At 36.1% G+C, this 23,685-nt stretch overlaps 1 protein-coding gene across 1 annotated transcript in view; it reads right to left on the bottom strand.

Annotated features, from left to right (window-relative positions):
* The window catches only part of Polr1B (RNA polymerase I subunit Rpl135), a 71,972-nt gene that overhangs the window by 19,213 nt on the left and 29,074 nt on the right, over positions 1–23,685 (bottom strand). The window contains exons 8-14 of the mRNA XM_083132592.1: positions 21,273–21,386; positions 17,109–17,237; positions 14,285–14,562; positions 10,415–10,612; positions 7,944–8,051; positions 6,152–6,328; positions 1,303–1,416 (exon numbers count right to left, since the gene is read on the bottom strand). Coding sequence (XP_082988718.1) covers positions 1,303–1,416; positions 6,152–6,328; positions 7,944–8,051; positions 10,415–10,612; positions 14,285–14,562; positions 17,109–17,237; positions 21,273–21,386 — 1,118 coding nt within the window. The remainder of the gene's footprint in view (positions 1–1,302; positions 1,417–6,151; positions 6,329–7,943; positions 8,052–10,414; positions 10,613–14,284; positions 14,563–17,108; positions 17,238–21,272; positions 21,387–23,685) is intronic.

Genomic DNA, 23,685 nt, shown 5'->3' with positions numbered 1-23,685 from the left:
GAACATTGTCATCACGGCCGATCTCCTCGACAAGGTGGACGACCTAGTGCAAAGTGATCGACGTGTCACATTGCGAATGTTGGCGGTAAAGATGGATGTCAGCTTTGGAACAATGTGGACAATTATTCACGACAGGTTGCATTATCGGAAGGTGTGTGCGCAGTGGGTTCCGAAGCATCTCACTGACCAGCAAAAGAACCTGCGTATGGGGCTAGCAATTCAACATCTGTGTCGTTATCAAGAAGACCCCGCTTTCCTGGAGCGGATCGTCACAGGTGATGAGAGCTGGTGCCATCACTACGAGCCAGAGACAAAGCGGGACAGCATGCAGTGAAAGCATTCCTCATCACCTCCCCCTAAAAAGTTCAAAGCCGTGACGTCAGCAGGCAAGGTGTTGCTTACCGTGTTTTTCGATGTGCAAGGTCCGCTACTTGTGGAATTCCTTGAACACAGACGAACCATTAACTCTGATGTGTACTGTGAGACACTCCGCAGCCTACGCAGGTCCATCAAGAACAAACGACCGGGGCTGCTCACGGAGGGTGTGGTTCTGCTCCATGATAACGCAAGTCCACACGTCTCCAGGGTCACACATGCGGAACTGGCCAGGTTCAAGTGGGAGCAGCTAGACCATCCACCCTACAGTCCAGACTTATCCCCCTGTGACTTCCGTGTGTTTGGTCCCCTGAAAAAGCATCTCAAAGGAAAGCGCTTCACCTCGGACGATGAACTCAAGGACGCTGTGAAGGACTGGGTCGCGTCACGGCCAAAGGAATTCTGGGAAAAAGGAATCATTCGGCTCGTTCATCAATGGGATCAATGTGCTCAGGCCTATGGAGGATACTTTGAATAAAGTATTCATTTACACCGACAGTGTCGTTTTGTACCTTTTCATTTGATCAACCCTTGTAGATATAGGTTCCTTATCACGTGGTTGAATGTTGGATAAACCCTACAATGTTAGTTCATCTCACTTTGGCGCCTGTACTCCAAAAAGAACTAGGGTCACACTAATGCATTGTAGAGTTCATAACCATTCATACAATAATTATTTAAAATTCCTAAAGTTTTTCACCATAATGGTACATGTTTACACATTCTTACAACAAATTAATATTTTTCATATTCACTCCAAATATTGTATAACCCAGATTAATTTTCAATAAGAAAATGGTGATGTATTTTAACATTTGTTCCTTACCAGAAATATCCTTGAATTTCGCATATTTCTCTTTATTTATGCGTGTGTGTGTTATATTAACCGTAACAATCAATGTACATTACAAGGAAAAATACACTTACTGATAATGTGATGTCCTTCAGGTTGATGAACTCAGATTTCAAAATGGAGCCGTGAGAAAAGCCACGTTCATAGGATGACTTGTTGATTATCATAGCATCTTCCATATCATAACCCTCAAAGAAAAAATACAATTGGTCATAAAAGTGAAGTTAACATAAAAAAATTAAGGACAAAGGAAAGGAGGAATGAAAGAAGAGAGAAACAAAAACAAAGGAATGAAGAAAATGAGGAAAGAAAGGAAGAGAATAAAACAAAAAGACAAAGGAAGTCTGAAAAAGAAAATGAAGGAATAAAAGGAGAAAAGAAATGAAAATTAATGGAGGAAAATGAAACAAAAAAACAAAGGAAGGAATGTAAGAAGGGAAGGAAGAAAAGGAGGAAAGAAAGAGAAAGAAAAACAAAAACAATGGAAGAAAGGAAAAAGAAAGACAGAAAATGTAGGAAAGCAAGAAAGAATGAAGAAAACTATGGAAGAACAAAGGAAATAAAAGAAGAGAAAGAAAGGAATGAAGGAAGCACAGAAAAAAGGAGAGAGAGAAAGGAGGAACAAGATAGAAAAAAGTGAAAGAATCTCATTATAAAAAAAATATTAGGCACATTAACACATTTAAATTAAAGTCACCAACCAACTTATTTATGCTACACTGAAAGTAAAAATGCACAAGTTAACCTTCCATTGTTGCATTACTTTCTAATCCAAATGGCAAATATACTTGAAAGAAAGCCTATTTTCCACACCTTAGAAATCATTTGATGAACAAGAGCCATCTAATGCTATTTCTTTTGGAAAACGATTATCTCGTGCATGCATAGCTTGATTTACATGCTATTTCTTTCTGATATGGAAGTTAAAGTAAGATAAAGTTCGCCGCGCATATAGCACCGTGCGTTGAAGACACATTTAGGGTATGTGGGGATTGGGCCCCACACACTCTCAATCTCGACCATTTTGGAGGTGTGATCAGCACCATGTTCTGGCTGCCTTTACCACACAGGGTTGCCCCCAGGTAACCATCGTTTTGAGGAGAAAATGAAACTATTGTCTGGTCCCAGGAGCTCCTAATTTACTTGGTATTAGTTCAACAGCTGAAGGCGTCAAGGAAAACTCACTGGCTTATGGTTTGCTGCCTACTGGTTTTTACAATGTTCCACCCCACACAAAAGAATATTTGTACAAAATATTATATTTGTACTAACCGGCTACTTATGTTTGATGTATCAATAAAATAATTCTTACCTGTCTACTTTAATGTAGCACGCCTTGAAATAACAATCTGGTCTTTCATTGAATACTAAATAATAGGGATAGGACCGATTAATCGGTACTCTATCCGTATCGGCCGATCTAGGCATATCAGTGCATCGGTAAAATTACCTATTATTTTACAGATCCGATATATCAATAAATATCTGATAAATTAGTGCAAAATTATACCGTTTTGTTGTAATTTTTATGGATATTCTCCATGCTCTACTTTCTAAAAAAGTAAATGTCTAAATATGCAACTTCTTTTGCACTTTAATCACCTTGAAACACTTTATTAAGGAGGTCAATGAACCTTTCAGGTTCTTCAAGGACTATTTCTAATTTTATATCGGATCAGTAGAATATCGGTTATCGGTATTGGTAAATCTTATATCGGTACTTTATTGGTATCGGCTAAAATTTCATATCGGCCCATCCCTACTAAATAACTTCAGCTGTGTAAACACAGCAAGGCCTTCACATTTCTCTCAGTCTTCAAAATCTCCACATAATTCAATTCAATCAAACTAACTACGCACATAATAGAAGCAGCAGACATTTGGTATCATCCACAATTTCTTTCGCCAGTTATATACCACTCATGTAGCAACTTTTTATCAATTTTGTTGATTCTTATTTGCCGTAACTTTGTGTCCCTAGGTTGTGCAACATCGGTGCAATAAGGCAAACATTTCTTAGTACTGTAAAGTGGATTTTCATGATGGACATGGTAAACCTAGTTTACTGCATCCATCATGAATTCAACACCTTCTATACAGGAGGAAATATAGGAATACGAGCTTAACATCAGGGAGATTCAAGCCCAGCAAGGGTTGGCAAGGTAATTTACTCATTACTATTTTTTAGGGATGGGACCAATTAATCGGTACTCTATCAGTATCGGCCGATATAGGCATATCGGTGTATCGGTTTATTGGTAAAATTACCGATTATTTTACCGATCCGATATATCGATAAATATGTTATAATTTAGTGCAAAATTCTGCCATTTTGTTGTAATTTTTATGGATAATCTCCATGCCCTACTTTCTGAAAAAGTAAATGTCTAAATATTCAACTTCTTTTGCATTGCAATCAGCTCGAAACACACATTTATTATGGAGATCAATGAAAGTTTCAGGGTCTTCAAGGATCATTTCTAATTTTATATCGGATCGGTAGAATATCGGTTATCAGTATTGGCAAATTTTATATCGGTACTGTATCGGTATCAGTCAAAATTTCATATCGGCCCATCCCTACTATTTTTACATGAATTACGTGTAATTTACTTCATGGAGAAAACAATTTTTTTACCCAGATGTAAAAACTAATTTCCTTACACATTTAAACACAAAACCATAATTTTTTGAAGATTGATTATGCAGCCACCTCATGCCCACACTAACAGATTTTTAAAAATAGAAATGTTGTTTCACATATTTTTACAAATTGAAAAACCTCTTGATATATGCATCTTGCACTAGTTCTTGTATTTATAACTAACATAATGATTAACAACAATTTATTTGGATTTCAAAGTTTTACTAACAGCTTCAATTCCTTTAGTGGCCACGGTGGCTCAGTCAGTAACGCGTCTGACTACCATGCTGAAGGTCCCGGGTTCGATCCCCGGCCGGTTCAAATCCGGGAACTTTTCTAACGATGGAAACGACCCCGGCGCCCACCCAGCGTCGAATAACATGGGTACCTGGGGAAACCTGGGGGGTAAAGGTGGTCAGGGGCGTGATGCTGATCACATCACCCCCACTCACGACCGGATCAAGAAAGTGTGGGGCGTTACCCCCACACCCCCTATACGCCTTCATGGCGTAGTGCTAAGCACAGGGGAACACTTTACTTTACTTTTTCAATTCCTTTTTCATGCGTATTATACACTTGCATGATGTGAATGTGAATATGACAGCTTGTAAATTTCCAATATTAGAGCACACACAAATTCGGAGGGAAATTGTTTTAAAGCCTTTTTTGTTTTCTGTCACTGCCAACTGCTATAAACAATAATAACCATCCCAAACCCATGTTTTCTTTTAATTTTTATTGATTCTATTTTTTTATGTACCTTATGTTTTACATGTATTTTACGCACGTTTTACGTGTCATGAAGAAAATATTTTTTATGCGTAATTGCTAGAGGCATGCAAATTTCGTTTTTGACGAAAACACGAAATATGAAATGACATGCTGTAATATTCATTTTTCATGTTTCTGAAAGGCCTGAGGTGCATTTTTCTACTCTGTTTTGTCACAAAATAATGCGAAATGAACTGCAAAATGCGAAATTGACTCTTAAACACGAAATTTACCGTTTATATACAGACGAGACACTTTCTGAAGTCTGAAGTATCCTGTGAGTTTTGCAATTCACAGAAAATTGATTAATTCTGCTGTAAATATTTGAGAAGCAAAAATGGACCCCTTTACACAGGAATAAACTTAATACTCTGGTAACTACATAAATGTGCTATTAGAAGGGATAAGTTTATTTTGTGTAAGAAGTGCAGTTTTAAATCAAATTTAGGATTATATTCACAATTTTAAAACCAAAATGTCATTTTATATAGCACTTTTGATGTGATTATTCACCGCTATAACACCGAAATTTTATTTTATTTATCGCTTTTGAACCCGAAATCGACTGTTTTTGTACCGAAATTTTGCTTCTTTATTTACCAAAAATATGTGCCTCTAGTAATTGCACAACTCTGATCCCAGCAACAGAGTTTAACATTCCTCAAGGCATGCAGAAACAGTGAAGTGACCCAATGAATACATACTTCCACAGCCTGGTGACATTATCCAGTGATAGTTGAACTTCCCCCACCTTCCTATGTGGCCTCATGGATTGTTTGCTTGACTGTAGATTATCCATTTTACCTGTTTTTATGTGATTTTACAAACTTTCCTAATCAAAACTTCTCAATAATCAAGACCATTTACCACACCAAGGTAGGTAATTATAAATGCTAATTAACTTCAAATAAATGAAAAGTAAAATTTGGTACAAATTAAGAGCTCAATAGTATAGGGTGTACACAAAAGAATATCAGTTTTAAATTTGTGTAATTTCTCTTATCTGTGGCATACAATAAGCCTTACATGAGATGAAAGAGTATGTCTACCTACTACATGCACCCAACACACTACAAGTGCTCAATATGGGCACTTTTCATTACACAACACACATCCAACAGGTAGGTGAGTTTTTCCCACATTCTGGTCAGTATCTCCAGGGTAATGGATGCAACAGCCTGTACAATCTAGCATCGTAATCACTTCCAAATTCACGTTTGAATGCCCGCTGAACTGTAACAACTGAATTGTATTTCGTAAACTGCACAACCCAAAAATATTTCTGCTGAGGAGTCGTCATCTTGAACACTGAGGATGTCCACAAGGCGGGGTGTGAAAACTGGTTTCCATGGTTCCACAGTTCTCTTTTATTACATTTTAGCTACAAATATGGATAGACATAATTACTACTTACAATTAAAATACTATTTTGCACACCCCCTGTGTATAAGACACAATTATTGTGCAAATATTATTTAAAAGATCATTAACGAAAAGTATATACTTACAGTATATGAAATCACAGCAACGATAGCATTTGTTCCCATAGCAAAATCATCCAAATTAAGAAGATCATAGTGTACAGGTCGGAATAATGGACTTGCAGGTGTTTGCAAACGATACAGCTTCCCCTCGGATTGTATGTTCCATGTATGACAGGGAGTTCCCATTGTTTGTTTGCCCATCTAGAATACATTAACATTGACCCAAATTAAAGCTTGAAAAAAGCATACAGGTGTAAAAAAATGTCATATATAGTGGAACCTTAATTAAATATTTCTTGTGTGTATGGGGGAGGGGGAGCAAGGTGATAAAATGAAAATGTAAAATCCAAGAAAACTGAAATCAGTGTTACCTCTAGCGACAACCATCTTGCCAGACAAAAACCAGAAAGTGAAGGAGGAATATCATCCTCCCTGTCATTACCTTGTAATTATGACTGGTGGAGGTTTGAATCCCACTTTATACTGGAGATCCGGTCCTGTCTGTCCATAAAGTGGACTTAAAACTCAAATTCAATCAATCTACAGTGTGTTTCACAAGTTCAACACCCTGGAATTTCGGACGTGCATGAGTACACATGGTGATGCAGACATTGAAATTAAAAATACAGATGACAATTTTGCAAAATGACTTTTTATCATCATTACTAAACTGTACAGCAGAGAAGTCAACAGGCAACAGATAGAAGAATGACCTTTTGAATATTTTGTTGGAGAGGTGGTGGTGTCAATTGTTGTCAACATATTCTTACATTTGTTCCCTAAACCTTAATGTGAGTTCTAGAACACTTTGTTTGTTTTAACACATGGTTACAACTCCTCCTTCTATGTGATGTGAACACAGACACTAAAAAAATAAATACGTAGACAAATATATTTTCATTCTAAATACAAGCTACTCACTACAATTTTAAGATAACAATTTAAATACGGAGAAACTAGTACTCACTAGTAACTACGAACAAAAGATGCACGCCAAGCAACAGTGCAGCAAGTTCCAACGAGAATGGTGGCAGTGGCCACTGAAATTAATCGAAAAAGAAGAAAAAACAGCTTCGCGGATAAAAGTGAGTACTAGTTTCTCCGTATTTATATACTAACGCGTCTCTCTTTTCCCAATTATGAATAACAATTTAAATTCAGAAAAATGTATAATCTAGGACTCATTTATAATACTGTGAAATATAAGGCATGTAGAACAGTAAAACCCTACGAATGAAAATGTAGGACAGCAATTTAGTATGTTTAATTGGTAGGGGCAGGCATATTTTCTTTCTGACAAAAACATGAAATGTGAAATCACACTGTAATCTTCATTTTTGATGTTTTTGAAAGGTGTGAGGTACATTTTCGTTACATATTTTGTCACAAAATGATGCGAAATAAACTCTTATACACGAAATGAAATTTATTTACCGACGCAACACTTCTTGAAGTCTTACTTATCCTACGAGTTCTGCAAATCATGGAAAATTAATTGATTCTGCTTTAAATAAATGAGAGGCAAAAATCAACTCCTTTACACAGGAACTACACAAGAAGGGAAATACTTAATTTGTGTAATAAATATAGATTCATAAATAAAATTTAGTTTTATTCACCATTTTAACACTGAAATGTTATTTTATATACCTTTTTTGAACCAAAATTCTCCCCAGTTTTTTGTACCAAAATCTTGAATTTATTTCACCATAAATATGTGTTTTTATCAACTGGGAAAGGAAGTATGAATATTATACAGAGGAAGTGTGGAATCAGAGAATCTAGTGTAGTAATTCTGTAAGGAAACTTCACTTACCTGACACTGATACATATTCCGAGGACTTTGGTTGCAATCAGGCATGGGTATAAGACAAGCTAGATTGCTCATGAAACTAGTTTCTGAAATCTCCATATGAGTTGTTATCTAAAAAGAAACAAATATTATGGATAGTTACGAATTCCAAATGGAGACATGAACAAAATATGTAAAATATTAGAAGTTCAGGTAATATGTTACTATTAATTCTCTGAATGTTAGTGAAAATGGTTCTACATTAGCAAGCAATGTTAAATGGGCATTATCCATTGTAAAGTGCCTTTGGCTATACTTATTCTAACACTAAATTTCAAGAGAGCACATCTTCTTAAAGCAGGGCTGCTACGATTTTTTGATTATGAAATTCCCTGACATTTCCAGGTTTTCCAGTCCAAAAATGAAATTTTTCAGACATGTTTATCATCATGATTTTTGCTTTTGAACCTTGTGTTTTTCAATTAAATATATAATTTGTTAATTATTGTGAACATTTACTTTCACAACATTTTCTTAGCGAATTTCATTCTACAAACACAAGAAAATTCAAGCTTACATTTCAGTAGCGGCTTGTGCCTAAAATAACAGGTGAGGAAGTACATCTATAGGCAATGAAAAAAAAAATGAAAAAAACTTTGAATTGTAACTTACACTCTGACATTCCACCGAATCATTGTCGTTATGCAGAGAACATGTTATATTGAAAAAATCGTTATGCCCTTCTTCCTTCTTTATTCCACGCATTTTATTTGTTGCTAAACAGTAAACAAGGCCAGCAGAACAACGATTGCAAATATCGACTACTACACAACCAAGGAAAGTCGACAAACCAGGAACTTTTAAATTTAATGTTGTACGATTTCCCTGCCTTTTTGTTCTCTCCCTTAACTGATATTTGAAGAATGTCAGTGGGCCGCCCACAATTTAAAACGTCTTTTTTGTCTTCATCCGTCCATCTGGAAAATGGTGTCTGCAACAAATTACACACTAAGTCATTTACTGGGTTCATTGTACAAACCACAGCTCAACACATGAACACAACACACAATAGGAAACGCGAAACACACACGCAGAACAAGATCTCGCAAGAATGCAACGATTTTGCCACAACCACTGTATGCAATGTTTCCTGTCGACGAGAGAACTGCTGCACCTACAAGGCGACACCCGTTCAAGGCCAACGCTAGATGACGTCACCCTTGCATTAACAACCGGCTAAAGTCTTCCGCAACCTGGCGGCATCTGCCCTTGGTTTCTTTATGCTACGACGAATTCTTCACGTGCGTAGTGCAGAGCGGCGTATTATTTGAGTATTATCGTGTGCGTTCTGCTGGGAAATAGTTTAATTTAACAACCAAATGAAAAATGTAAATATTAATTTGAAAATTAGGTGAAAACATCTGCACTTGTTGCACTTGGCCAGCCCCCATTGTTACATTTATAAGTACACAGCATCTGGAGAAATTTTTGTTGCATATATTCTATAGGAAATGCCAACAAGACTAAAATCTATAAAATAATAGACGATAACCTCATCTTCACCAATCTTTCCGATAATATGATCATATTGTCAATCAGATATCTGGACTGCAAGTTTTACTTTGATGTTTTTTTTAATATCTAGTATTACCAAAGTGAAATTTTTTTAAAGAAATTCTAAGGAAACATAATTTTGCACAAAACTGAGAATCATAAGAACGAAAGAAAGAAGTTTCTAAACAATCTTTTTTGGGAGTGGAATCACAAGAACCGAATTCAGAAGTGGAAGTGAACTGCTTGTTCATTTTGTAACTCTTTGTCTTGCAGACTCCAAAATGCACGTAAATTCAAGACGGTCTGGAAAATTCCCTGACATTTTCCTGTTTTCCAGAAAATGGTCTTTGAAGAACATGAAAGGTTCATTGACCTCCTTAATAAATTGTTTCAAGGTGACTGCAGTGCAACAGACGTTGCATATTTAGAAATTTACTTTTTTAGAAAGTAGAGCATGGGGATTATCCATAAAAATTACAACAAAATGGCAGAATTTTGCACTAATTTATCAGATATTTATCGATATATCAGATCGGTAAAATAATCGGCAAGTTTACAGATACCCAACATTGGCAGATACCGATAGAGTATCGATTAATCGGTCCCATCCCCATATTATATTATTTTGCATCTTATCAAAATGGTCTTGGCACACTCCTAATAATTACACATTATGATAATTATTTAATTACAAAATCCGTTTCACCACAGGTATATCCAAAACGATACAGTATTAGTTTTGATATTATTTGATATATATCACTACAGCTTCATCTTAAAGGAGAAAAAAAAACTACAAACACTGATAAAAAAGAAAAGATATAATCACTAAATTGGACAGTACACAGGGTGACACTTTAGAAGAAAAAACTATGGAGAAAGTACTTATATTTTAAATTTTGACTGAATATGCCACACTTAATTTCCAAATAAGTACTTACCCCTTTCTCTGCTTCCTTTGCAATTACACAAATATCCAGATATGCCTGTTCAAATGTTCCAATGAACTCAATTTGATTCAATGCTAAATTTATCACAGGCCTCATCATTCTTGCAGGCCCTGTGAAGAGAAACAGCCCAGGGAACTGACCACATTTAGCTTCCTTCGGTACAAGAACTATTTCAGTCATATTTGGTATCTGCAAAAAAGGAAAATGAATCAACAGCTTGAAGATAAATCAACCTTTTCATTAATACACTTGTCTGCACAATTAACACAAAATGTGAAATAACACATTGTAGTGTTAATTTTTCATGTTTTTGAAAGGTGTGAGGTGCTTTATGTAACCATGTTGAATTTTAATTTTGAATTTAACATTTTGGGTGCTTCTGCACTAAGGCTATTTTGCACCCGTCACATTATACGGGGTCCAGCCCCTTATCGTGACACATAACAACTCTAATGTTGCATAACTAAAAGCATAAAATATTCTGACTTTCGTTAAAAGCTGAGGCTGTAAAGGAGCACTCAGCACAAATAAGGACAAAACACAAGACAACACAAACAAAAGTATACTGGCCATATGGCCAGTCGCCAGAGCCTCGTTAATCTGCAGTCCAGGGTGTACTATGTGGAAGTGAGGTTGACTATTGGGTGCACTACATGGAAGGAGCACCCCTTACACCCCTTTTGTAACCATGTCTTGATGCAAAATGCGAAATAAACTGAAACACAAAATTTAGGTATTGATTGTTTTAGTTTATTTTACATCGCGTTTTGTGCCTCTTGGCTAATTTGCGAAGATGGGGATGAGTGATGAAATGATGAATGGACATGCACAAACAACCAAGCCCGAGCAGGATTCGAACCCGGGACCCTTGGCATCGCAGCACGATGTGCGAAATTTAGGTATTGTTTACAGACGTGACACCTTCCAAGGTCTGAAGTATCCTGTGAGTTGTGCAAATCACAAAAAAAATTATTAACTCTGTTGTAAGTATTTGAGAATCAAAAATGGACTCCTTCACACAGGTATAAACTTAATAGGCATGTTTCACCTATGTCACAAACTGTTGAATTGTGGCTTTGAGCAACCATGGTTGAGGGCAGTTCTTTAAGCATATGAAATTCAAGTGGGCAGGCAGCAGATACTAAAGACTGGTTTTCATTGGTCGAGTGGACGGGAGAGTAGCTGGAGCAAGTAGGGTAAAGCAAGCTACTCTCCCCGTGTAAACAACTGGGGAGAGCACTGGAGCCAGTAGTCAGGACAGTCGAGTGGCTGTCCACGGAGGACAGCGACTCGACCGAGTAAACGCTTTCTGAGGACAGTATAGGATCTGTGTTGTGTTGTGTCTGTGAGTGTCCATGGAATTTGTGTCGATTATACGAACAAACAAAATAAACTACGGGTGTATGAAGTTGAAGAGATGAGACTTGATGTATTTGGCGTAGGAGAAACAAAATTAAAAATAAGGAATTTATGTTCAACCAAGAATGATCGAAAATTGAAAAATTAAAGAAATTAGTTTTTCTTTCAGACATGTCCTTGTGCATTATTATATTCATTTCTCGTGAAAAAAAGTGTGTAAACAGTTTCAAAACTTCTTTTTTAAATCGACAACGACGTCGATTGGTTCATTCTGTGAAAAGAGCACCAAATAGCTACAGCTACTATCCCACTTTGCTGGAGTCTAGTAGAAAGTGTGTAAACAGTATGACGTTTCTCAATCACTCTAGGCGTAATATACGAATATGACACGGCTCATTGCTTCAGTAAAACACAAACGCAGCCTGGGATAAAGAAATAAGAAACTACTTACAATTTTTCGATTTCAGGATTTAGCCATCTTTTTTCAGTAGTGGTCATGATAATTTTTCACCTCATTCTTTATTGATATTTTTTCTTTCCAGAATCGAATACAAGTAGACATAATTTCTACAAAGTTTTATATTAACAAATTTAAATAGTTTTTTACAATATTTTCTGATTTTAAGTTATTACTGAATAATTTGAAATAAAATAGGTTTAAAAATAAATTGCTACTATGTTGGGATATGGTTTGCTATGGTGAACAATAGATGGCTCTGGACTTATGAGTATTTTTCTTTGTTGTTTCTGAATGTTTTACCGTGGTGGAAATGAGTCAATATCTTGATCTTTTTTACAGAATTTAGAATTTTATTTGAAATTGAGAAGATAAACCACATATAGGAAGATAACAAAGTTTAATTTCTAATTGCCATAAAGAAAAATGTATGTAATTGCCTTTTATAGAAGTAATAAGAAAGCTAATTTTTATTGCCAAATGGCTCCCATATCAATATCATAAGGGTCGGTCAAGCAGACAGACCAGTAACTCGTCCCAGTAACTCTCCCGCTCACTTGACCAATGTAAACCAGCCTTAACACAAGTATTCGTGGTTTAAAACAAATATGTAGTTTGTGCAGATATAACGAATGCTATGTGGTGGATATTTCCTTGCAAACGAGAAATAAAATTTGCCACAAACATGGCGGCTGTGCACATCCAGACGTCACATGAAACCCACCTACAGTCTGATAACTATATAAATGTGATAAAAGAAGTGAAATGTTAATTATGTGTAATAAGTATAGTTTTTAAATCAAAGTTAGGCTTTTATTCACCACTTGTAACACCAAAATGCCATTTTATATACCGCTTTTGATCCCAAAATATGCAAAGTTTTTGTACCGAAATCTTGATCTGTTATTCACCACAAATGTGTGTTTCTGCCCATCAGTATTGACACTTGGATATTGAAAGTAGTTTAAAATACAGTTTTAAATTGAAACCGCATCAATCCACTAGTTTGCTTCAATATATTTATAATTTTATATAAAATAATTAATCCCAAAATCCACTTCTATCAACAATGGTGTTACCAAAATAATGAAAATTGCAGGGGAACCCCGATTTTACGTTCCAGGATTTTACACTTTCCCCCCTTATACATTCAACCTTTATGATTTCAACATAGCAAAATGTTATAAAATTTTCCTCGATTTTAGATTTTTCCGCATTTTAAGCTCACTCAGGCTGGTCCTGAAAAACACAAAATAGAGGTTCCACTGCATACAATTTGAAAATGTCCACGATATTTTAGACTGAGAAAGTGTCATGTTGTATACCTGCATACCGGAAAATGTATCAGCTTGTTCCAGTGATTAAATTTGAGCATGTGTTACAACCAGAGATGTCCAGCATCCAGAATCCGGGCCTCATGAGCCTTGGCCTCCAAGAGCCTTGCGAGGCTGGGGCCAAGTGAGGCCGAGTTTGAGATCAGAGGCTGAGGCTGGAGGCCGAGATGGGAGTCTGAGGCCATGTCAGGCCAGAGGCCGAACGTGAGCTTGGAAGCTGAGATCGTGAGAGGCTGTAGGCCGAGATGGAGTTCGGAAGCTGAGTTGGAGGTCTGAGGCTGAGTCCAGATGCCGACCTTGAGTTTGTAGGCTGAGGTCATGTGAGTCTGGAGGCTGAACTTGAGCTGGGAGGCTGAGGCTGTGCAAGGCTGAGGCCAGGTTGAAGGTTACAGTTTGAGGCTGAGGCCATGTGAGGCTGACCTTGAGTTTGGAGGCTGAGGCCGAGTTGGAGGTCGGAAGCTGAGGCTGGAGAAGCTGAGGCTGGAGGCTGAGATGGAGTTCGGAGGCTGAGGCTGTGAGGCCGACCTTGAGCTTGGAGGCTGGGCCTCGCGAGGCCGAAGTCAAATGGCCATCTATGGTTACAACACTACTGGCCAATACATTGGCATTGGTTCAGCTGTAAAATTAATTTATTCATCTAAACCCTCTACTAAAAATAAGCCTATATGTGCACCACACTAATGTACAAAAATGAACAAAAAAATTACTTACAGCATCACCTTTAATTTTCAACATTCGCAGCTTATCAACCATGTTCCTTGCATGATCCTGCCATACATAACCAAGAACTTTCCCGTCAAGACTTACAGTGTAGCACTCTTTCACAGGGCAGAAATTTACAGAATTTATGGGTACCATACGCAAATTCACTAGAATCTGGGGAATTTTTTCAGTGTTTCCACCTTCTGTAACAACATGACATCTAGAGGCCAGATGATTTAACAGGCCACAAGGACTACCGTCAGGTGTATGCACGGGGCATATGAAACCTAAAAAAAAAAGAAAAAAAAAAGAAAAATACACATGCCATTTGTGCAGTTAGGTTAGTGGTTAAGAATGGGGACATGCATAATTTGTGTTTGACACAAAGAATATAAGATTACACACTGTACTGTTAATTTTTTATGATTTTGAAAGGTGTGACGTGTGTTTTCCTACCATATTTAACACGAGATGGTGCAAAATGTAAAACACTCTCTACATTAAATTTAACAGTTTATTTACTGATAACACTTTCCACAATTTGAATTATCCTGCGAGATATGCAAAATCCTGAAACAATTATTAATTCTGGAACTTAATATGGCATGAAATACAGCAGGAAATGTCCCATTATCTGAAAATTATGATTTTCTAAAATTTTGCATATTTTCAAAACTGGGGGATGGACATTACTTGTCCTCAAAGAGTGATCCTTTCTCATGCTTTTTTGCAAATTTGGTCCATCCCAGGCTGACACTAGAAGAGATTTTCCGCAACACTGCTCTCCTCATACATTGTTCTTATTTTTTCCACAAGAAGTATCTACCTATTTTTTAAATGCAACTTTGCATGGTTGTCGGAACATATCATTGCTACATACAATATTTTTTAAATCACTTTCGTCTATTGTGGTGAGCAGAGGGACATTATGAATAGCAATTTATTTTTTGTAAAATTTTGTTCTTCTTCCTTTAACTATTGTTACTGGGAGGTAAAATGTAGGCTATCACCTCTGCTGAAAGTCCTGTCATTCTGGGAAAAAGAAAACTGATTTCATCTGTTTACAACAATTATTTTCTTCAGCTGTGATGTTTTTGTACATTGCGGCAAGTTTCAAAAGTTTGGGGGAGAGGCTAAGTTCTGCTAAAGGTTAAGTTAACTGTATTTTGTTTTTGACGAGAACCCGAAATGTGAAATAACACATTGTAATGTTAATTTTTCATGTTCCTGAAAAGGTGTGAGGTGCATTTTCCCACCCTGTTTTGTTACGAAATGATGCAAAATAGACTCTTAAACACGAAATTTAGTGTTTATTACCAACATGACACTTTCTGAAGTTTGAATTATCCTGTGAGTTATTCAATTCATGGAAAACTGATTAATTCTGCTGTAAATATTTGAGAAGAAATATTTATTCCCTTTATACAGGAATGAACTTAATACTCTGGTAACTACATAAATGTGCCATTAGAAGGGATATGTTTATTTTGTGTAATAAGTGTACTTTTTAAATCTAAGATTATACTCACAATTTTAAAAACAAAATGTAATTTTATATACCGCCTTTGATCTAATTTTTCACTGCAATAACACCGAAATTTTATTTTATTTCCTGCTTTTGAATCCAAAATTGACTCTCTATCGAAATTTTGCTTTTTTTATTTATGAAAAATATGTGCCTCTAAGAATGCTGGATATGAGTAAAGCTAGAATATTTAAAGCTGGTCTCTTTTATTAAGTAATAGGCACATGGAGTAGAGATGTCCCCCCCCCCCCCCATCAATATTCATTGTGAGATTGCAACAGTGTGAACTATACTGCACATGGGTGATTTTTTGTAAGCTAACATGAGTTGCATGATTGGGGGACTAAATATGTAACAAGAATAATACCAAAGGAAGAAAAAGAGAGCAGCTGATTCAAATGTTATACGGAAGTGCGTTAGTGAGGAATGGGAGGATGACCAATAGTGAACGTGGCACTGCTTCGGTTGTTATGTATTTATGCACATGGGGGGACTACTGTCGCCCAAGCATGCGATTGATGTTAACGTTATAATATTACGACATTTAGAAAGTGCAGCAGATCTTAGAAGAGAGACAAAGAAGGAACGTTCAGGATCCATGTGCAGCATAATTCATGATGTATTACTAGAGGCACATATTTTTGGTAAATAAAAAAGCAAAATTTCGGTACAAAAACAGAGTTGATTTCAGGTTCAAAAGCGGTAAATTAAATAAAATTTCGGTGTTATAGCGGTGAATAGTCACATCAAAAGTGCTATATAAAATGACATTTTGGTTTTAAAATTGTGAATATAATCCTAAATTTGATTTAGAAACTGCACTTATTACACAAAACAAACTTACCCCTTGTAATAGCACATTTATGTAGTTACCAGAGTATTAAGTTTATTCCTGTGTAAAGCGGTCCATTTTTGATTCTCAAATATTTACAGCAGAATTAATCAATTTTCCGTGAATTGCATAACTCACAGGATACTTCAGAAAGTGTCGCGTCTGTATATAAACTGTAAATTTCGTGTTTAAGAGTCTATTTCGCATTTTGCAGTTCATTTCGCATTATTTCGTGACAAAACAGGGTAGAAAAATGCACCTCACACCTTTCAGAAACATGAAAATTGAACATTACAGCATGTTATTTCACATTTTGTATTTTCGTCAAAAACGAAATTTGCATGCCTCTATGTATTATCTTAAAGATAGTTAAAGGATTGAAGGACAAGTGTACCCCACTGGCACCAATGCATGTTACAGAAAATTACACCTCTACTATAGAGTTAAACATGTGGAACACATGAAAAATTAATTACCCCAAGCATCAGGAAGCAGTTGTCTTGCCTCGGTGCTTCTCATCTCCAAGAAAAAGGATCCTCTGTGAACAGCTCTGAAGTGTGACATGTACCTCATTCTGTTGATGTTTTCAGCTACTATAGTCAGACCTATAACATATATCAATTAACATTTAAACAAAGAATGAAACAGTCAATTTTTTTAACACCAACTGTAGTTGCCAAGACTACGAATTTCACACCCTGTTGTGCAATATTGAAGTTTTCTGCACATTGCTGTTAGATAACAAAATTTCTTGAAAAAGATAATAATTGCAATTGACCTTATAGCAGATTCAGGGTAGCTACGATTTTTTGATTATGAAATTCCCGGACTTTTCCAGACCAGAAATGAAATTTTTCTAGACATGTTTGTCGTCATGATTTTTGCTTTTGAACCTCATGTTTTTCAATAAAATATGCAGGCACGTTAATTATTATGAATATGATTATGCACAGTTATTAGCTGAAAATTTAATGTGATTAATACAATGCTATTCAATGAAAAATAAAAACTATTGTACTTCCGCATTTTCACTAAGTCATTACAATTAAAGTGGTGTAAAAAATCAATAAAAAAATGTGGCATATATCAAAGCTGTACAATGTAACCTGTATACAATCTCAATTATATAAATACAAATGAGAAACAACAGAAAATTAGGTCATGGACCTTTAGAAAATATGCAATAAGTTTAATGATTATATTTTTAAATTTATTGAAAATAGTACATATTTTGGAAATTCAGAACATGAATGGGGCTGGTGGCCCACCATACACCTAAAAAAATATATACGTGGGCCATACTTTGGAATCAAATATCTCATTTATTTGAGTTTTCCACATGCTGGAACCAATTTTATATTACGGAAAACATCGAAATCTGTCTTTTAAAAGGTAACAGTTCCGAATGTTTTATGATGTTTTCAAATTTTCCTAGCAGGAAGACTAATTATCAGAATTTTGGCAATCATTGTGACACAAAATTTGAACCTTCCTTAAATAATGAGCACTGTTTGGATTCGAAAAAAGTTATTGATGTTGAAAAGAAAACTTCAAAATGACCTTACGCAATCATACACACTTCCCACGGACAAGGTATTCTCCGGTTGACAAGCGACAGTAAGTATCGTAAACTAGTGGGAATGAATGTAGAAATAAATCTGAACCTTAGTAGAGTGCATTCAGGGTCTTTATTTTAATTGTAAGACAACCAAACCTGACCTTCCTAACCTAACCACAAAAACATATATTGACAAAATCTTAAGTAATCGCTTAAACTCTGCAGTATGTGTTAACAGACATACTAAATCGAAATCGAACCATGTAAAAGTTGCATTTGTAGCATGATGAAATCGTAATTAAACAAAAGGAGCTTGGGCCCATTTTCACATCTCTGCAATGTAAAAACTACGACGAGCAAATGAACTAGTTGATCAGGTTGCTTCTGAACGAGTTGCAAACGAAGAACTCAAATTCACAGAACAGGTTCACGGGGGGAATGAAGTAGCGAGTCCCTTTGTTTTTACTCCACGTCCGCACCCATCCAGTGTGATGTCAACCACAGCCAGTTTACGTAAAATTCTGCTCTTAAGGCAGAAAGTATTACATTGTCTTTGGTTCAAGGAGTATACAGTTATTGCAGATGAACACGTAGCAACCCTGAGATTAACTGAACATATAAGAGCTATGAATTTATTTCATGAATATTTTCGATCAATACACATGTTTTGATCACATGATTAGACAAAAACTTCTTCTTCTTCTTCCTTTTGCACATCTGCATAACCAAAACCTGTTCTGCGGTTACAAAAATTGATCATTCCACTGGGGATATGGTGTTTCTGTATCTTTTGGTCTGTAATTTAATAATTTTCAAGGCAAATTGCTATCTGACATTCTCAGAACATGTTGATTCCACCTTATGATATTTTTGAATATTTTCCACCATTGCTTCGACCTTACATTTACTTCAGATTTCATTCATGAACATTTTCAATCAATATACATGTTTCGGTCACATGATTTGACAAGAACTTATGTGGAAATTTGAAACTTTACCTACACAATATTACTGTTGTGTTAATTACATAGCTGAGTTGCTAAAGTAATGAAATGGTATGCTAGAGCTCCGAAAAATACTTTAATAGTTGGACATATTCACGTGTTTGGCAGTTTAAACTTTAGCGGCCGGCTGGTACAAATGTGTACCACCGACTGTATTCAGCTTAGGCTGGCTGGTACACATGTGCCGTTCTGTCTTTTTTTTATCTTTAGTATACATATGAAGGTATGACAAGCGAAGTTTGAAAAAGTCCTTATTTTCCCAGTCTTTACCCCTGATTTATTATGGGATAGATTTATATAAATGGCTCTAACTGCATCTCTTGAAAAAATAAATTTTACAAGCAAGAATGAGTAAAACCCAACATTTTAAGCAATGTCTGACAATCAAGGATCCAGGAGGGATGGGGGGCAAGGGTCCGATAGTTGAATTTTGTCCCAACCACGTGTTAGCACACGGCAGCAGTTAACATGCCATTTCTTGAAAACTATCCACTATAATTCAGTTCTGTCTTTTTTGTTCATGAGTTTATGTCTAAAGGTATTATATACTTGAATTACAAAACAATACAGCCATTTTTATTATTATTAACAAGTGCTGTTTGAAAAATCCCTTTGTTTCCCTTCTGTTACTATGGGATAAATTAAAGATAAAAAGCTGTAACTTCTCAACCACTGCATTTTTTTGAACATTTAATTCTAAATGAATAAAAAAGCAACATTTTAAGTAACATCTGACAATTCAGGGTCCAGGGTGCAACCAGGGACAATCGCCTAAAGTGCGAGATTTTCCGTAATTACTCAAAATTTCCGAACCCCCAAATTTCTATATATTTCAAAGTTGCAGTACATGCATTACATTTTGTCATAGTGTGTTCTCTTGTCATTCTTTCTTCCAAATGTGGTCCAGGCAGCATCCATAGGACCAACGCTAGAAGCGAAATTCCAGACATTGCGCCAAAGCTGGCAACACTGCTACTTTATATAATGTTATTTTACTCAAGAAGTATCAGTCTGATTTCAACCAAACTTTGAACGGTTCTAGGAATGTACCACCGTTACATACTACATTTTTTCCATTCACTATGGTGTATTGAAGGGGGCACAGGGGCATGCAGAATGCAAATTTTTATTTTAAAAATTCAATTTTCTTCTTCTTCCTTTAACACTTATTATTTCGAGGCATAATTAATAAATTTTACCTATGCTAAGAGCCCTGTCTTCAACAAAGAAAACAAAACAAATTTCATTTCTCCATGACAATTAGTTTTAGAGGTTTTTTTTATGGACTTTGTGGGAAGTTTAAAAAGCATGCGCTTGAAAAGGTCCTGACTGTAGAGGCTTTCGAGGCATGCGAGGCTCCATCCGCTAAACGTTAAACTACTGCCCCTAAGAGGAAAAAAAAAAATGAAATGCTTTGTACTTTTACTTACAACAATTGGCAGTAACCACGAGTCTTTGATTCCTTCCTTTACATAATGATCTTGGTGAGTCACCAAGATCAAAACGAAGCTGGTAGCTGGCTCTGTATCTCTCACGCACATGACACGAAACAAACCGCACACACACACATACATAAATATATAGTGTGTCACAAAATAGTGTTTATATTCTTTGAATAATTAATAATGAGAACACTAATAACAGCAAGCATGAACTGTTTTGTGTGTCACATAGTTTGTATGCGATGCTATAGAAGAGATCAACCAATCAACAAACAGCAGATATGGTTTCCACAGGAAAGGAAGCACAGGTAGTAGTCTCATCCAGTGACCATGGCATTGTGGGGTACACATCGTTCTTCAGTTTCCCAGAGGTAGAAATCTAACATTGTTAAATTGGGGGATCTGGGTGTTTATTTGACACTTCTTACATTGCTCACCTCTGCCACTGTGGATACACAAATGCCTACCACCTGGTGTGCTGTGATGGAACTAAAAACAACAGAATGCCTACACACGCAGCTTCAAATAGAAAACGTCCAAGCCAGATATACTTAATAATTTCTCTGTTATTAACATTCAAAGAGTGTAAACAGTATTTTTGGACACACTGTATGTGTATAATAATCTACTGCTTACCTTTATCTTGCGGTGCTCCCGATAGAGTTTTAAATCTAATGTTTCCTGTTGCTAAAAATGTTTCTATGCTATGTTCTAGGCCAGTAGATTTTCCGAATGCCCACTGCAATTCACCTGAAAATTCAGAATATTGCTTAAAATATTTTCAGCATGGATACACCCACAGAGAAGTGTACAATGACTAGTCATGTAAAGTCGTGTTGTGTGTGTGTGTGTGTGTACCTTCATCTTATGATAAGAATGGTGAAATTTTTAAAATGTGACATTAGAAAAACATTCAAAATGGCATTTCAGCTCTACCAAGATGAGATAAACCCATTCAAAACGGCATTTCAGCTCCACGAAGATGAGAGAAACCCAGGCAAACTTGCAAACTAAAGTAGACAGTCATTTGTTTTCTTCCTTTCACATCCCCTTCACTTCTACCTAAGTATCTCATGTTGCCATACGTATTTATAATTTTCCTCCTAGAATTGTTGTGAAAAGTTATTATATTTCTACATTCACAGTGTACATTTTTTTTTCTCTTCATGCTGATACTAACGTTTGGCACTGAATGAAGATGAGGCTGACATGTACAGCACAACACATTTTGGTGAAACAAGGCCTATATTACATGCAAGCAGCTGATCGCATTGCCCACACTCCATTCACTTGTTTATGGTTGAAGATTTAATGGCGGTGGCAGATGGTTTCTATCTTCTTGGTCAAGCTGTATAGGATGGATACCTGCATCTACTGAACAATGCTTACCAAAATAGTTTTTCATGAAATTAAGTTACCTTCCTAGTACACATACCAGGGTGTGAATAATAATGATTTGTATTAAATAAATTATTTTTGATGATTTTTTATTTACATCTTTTATATTTTTTAAAAAAAAAACATGCTTAAAATTGCTTGAATGTCTTTTTGGCACCATACATTTAGATATATCTTTCTTTATAGAAAAGCTTTTTCTGGTAAACGGCACTGTAAAAATATTTGAATGTTTCATTAAAACAAATAAAAGAAATATATGTAAATATACATTTTTCTGTTTCTGATACTGCATATATGAACCTACTACGGAAATGTTAATGTGCTAATGAAACTATAATAATTTCAGTAACTCTTCTTCAAGTAAAAATAAAACATTCTGGATGTACTATATGATTTTAACTTAAAATATTTTTTATAATCTTTGTAGCTGAATTTTGGCAATTTCTTTATGATGGTTTGCAAAATATCAGCTGCCATGTTTAATTACAGTTTAATGATAATGACACTATTTATGGTTTAACATGATTAGTATCTTGTATGTCATTCTACACAAATTTTTGCTATTTTTGCCTATAAAGATTACTGAATGTAAAATCAAGAGAATTTTACGTGTGTTAACAGTTTTCATTTCCTTTATTTGAAATTCAGCCCTTCAGTAAACGTACAAGGCATGAGCTGAAAGTCGTGAGCCTTGTTCGATTACTCTCAAGCCTTGACCATTATGGTTAAAACCACATGTATGGCAGGTACAGCCACCTGCTGGCACATGTGCACTTTCGCTTTCATTGCTGTCGGTTGAATTTCTTGTTAGATAAAACGTTGGAAATGCAGAAATTCATCATTGTTTACAGAACTTCTATGGAGATGCCTGCATGGGTTACAGAACAGTGAAAAGGTGAGTGAAACATTTTAGAGATGGTAACGCAGACATCGTTGATATGTCTCAAAGTGGTACGCCAAAAACAGCTTCCACGTGCAACAACACGGACTGGATTGACGAGCTTATCCAAAGTGACCGTAGGATAACTGTACAAAAAACTGAGCCTTATCTGAACATTGGACAGTGCTATACACAACATCATAAAGACTCTTGTTCATCAACGCTTATCACAGGCACAATGTTATTTTGCAACATGACCAACGCCCATCCCCATACAGCTGAGTGCACAGTATAGGAAATTGAAAATATGGGCTAGAAGATAATACCACAAGTCTCCCTACATCCCAGACCTAGCCCTGTCTGACTTTCACTTGTTTGCTAAGTTGAAGAATAGCATTTTGGGTATCAAGTGTGACATCGATGACGAGGTGAAGGATGAGATTTTCCTTTAGTTACTTCGTGCTGAAACGGTCTTGTGGCCGTACAGGCTAGCTCTTTCCCCCCTGGGCCGCTTGGTTGAAGCCGAACAATAGGCGGTTGGGGACCAAGCCGTCCAGGGTTCGATGCCCGGCTGTACCTGCACGGTGCACATAAACAAATAGAAAATATTATTGAGATGGGGGAAAAGGATGGGGTTGCATATGAAATTATAGCTAGTTGATTCATGGACTGTGATATGTGAATATGTATTATGTTCAGAATCTCTACATGATATGAGAATTGCAAGTCCACACCTTAATTTCAATTCCGGTCGCACTTACACTGATGTCC

The sequence above is a fragment of the Lepisma saccharinum genome, chromosome 12, assembly GCF_977018435.1.
Source record: "Lepisma saccharinum chromosome 12, izLepSacc3.1, whole genome shotgun sequence".
NCBI lineage: Eukaryota > Metazoa > Arthropoda > Insecta > Zygentoma > Lepismatidae > Lepisma > Lepisma saccharinum.
This window is presented reverse-complemented; position numbering and strand designations above follow the sequence as displayed.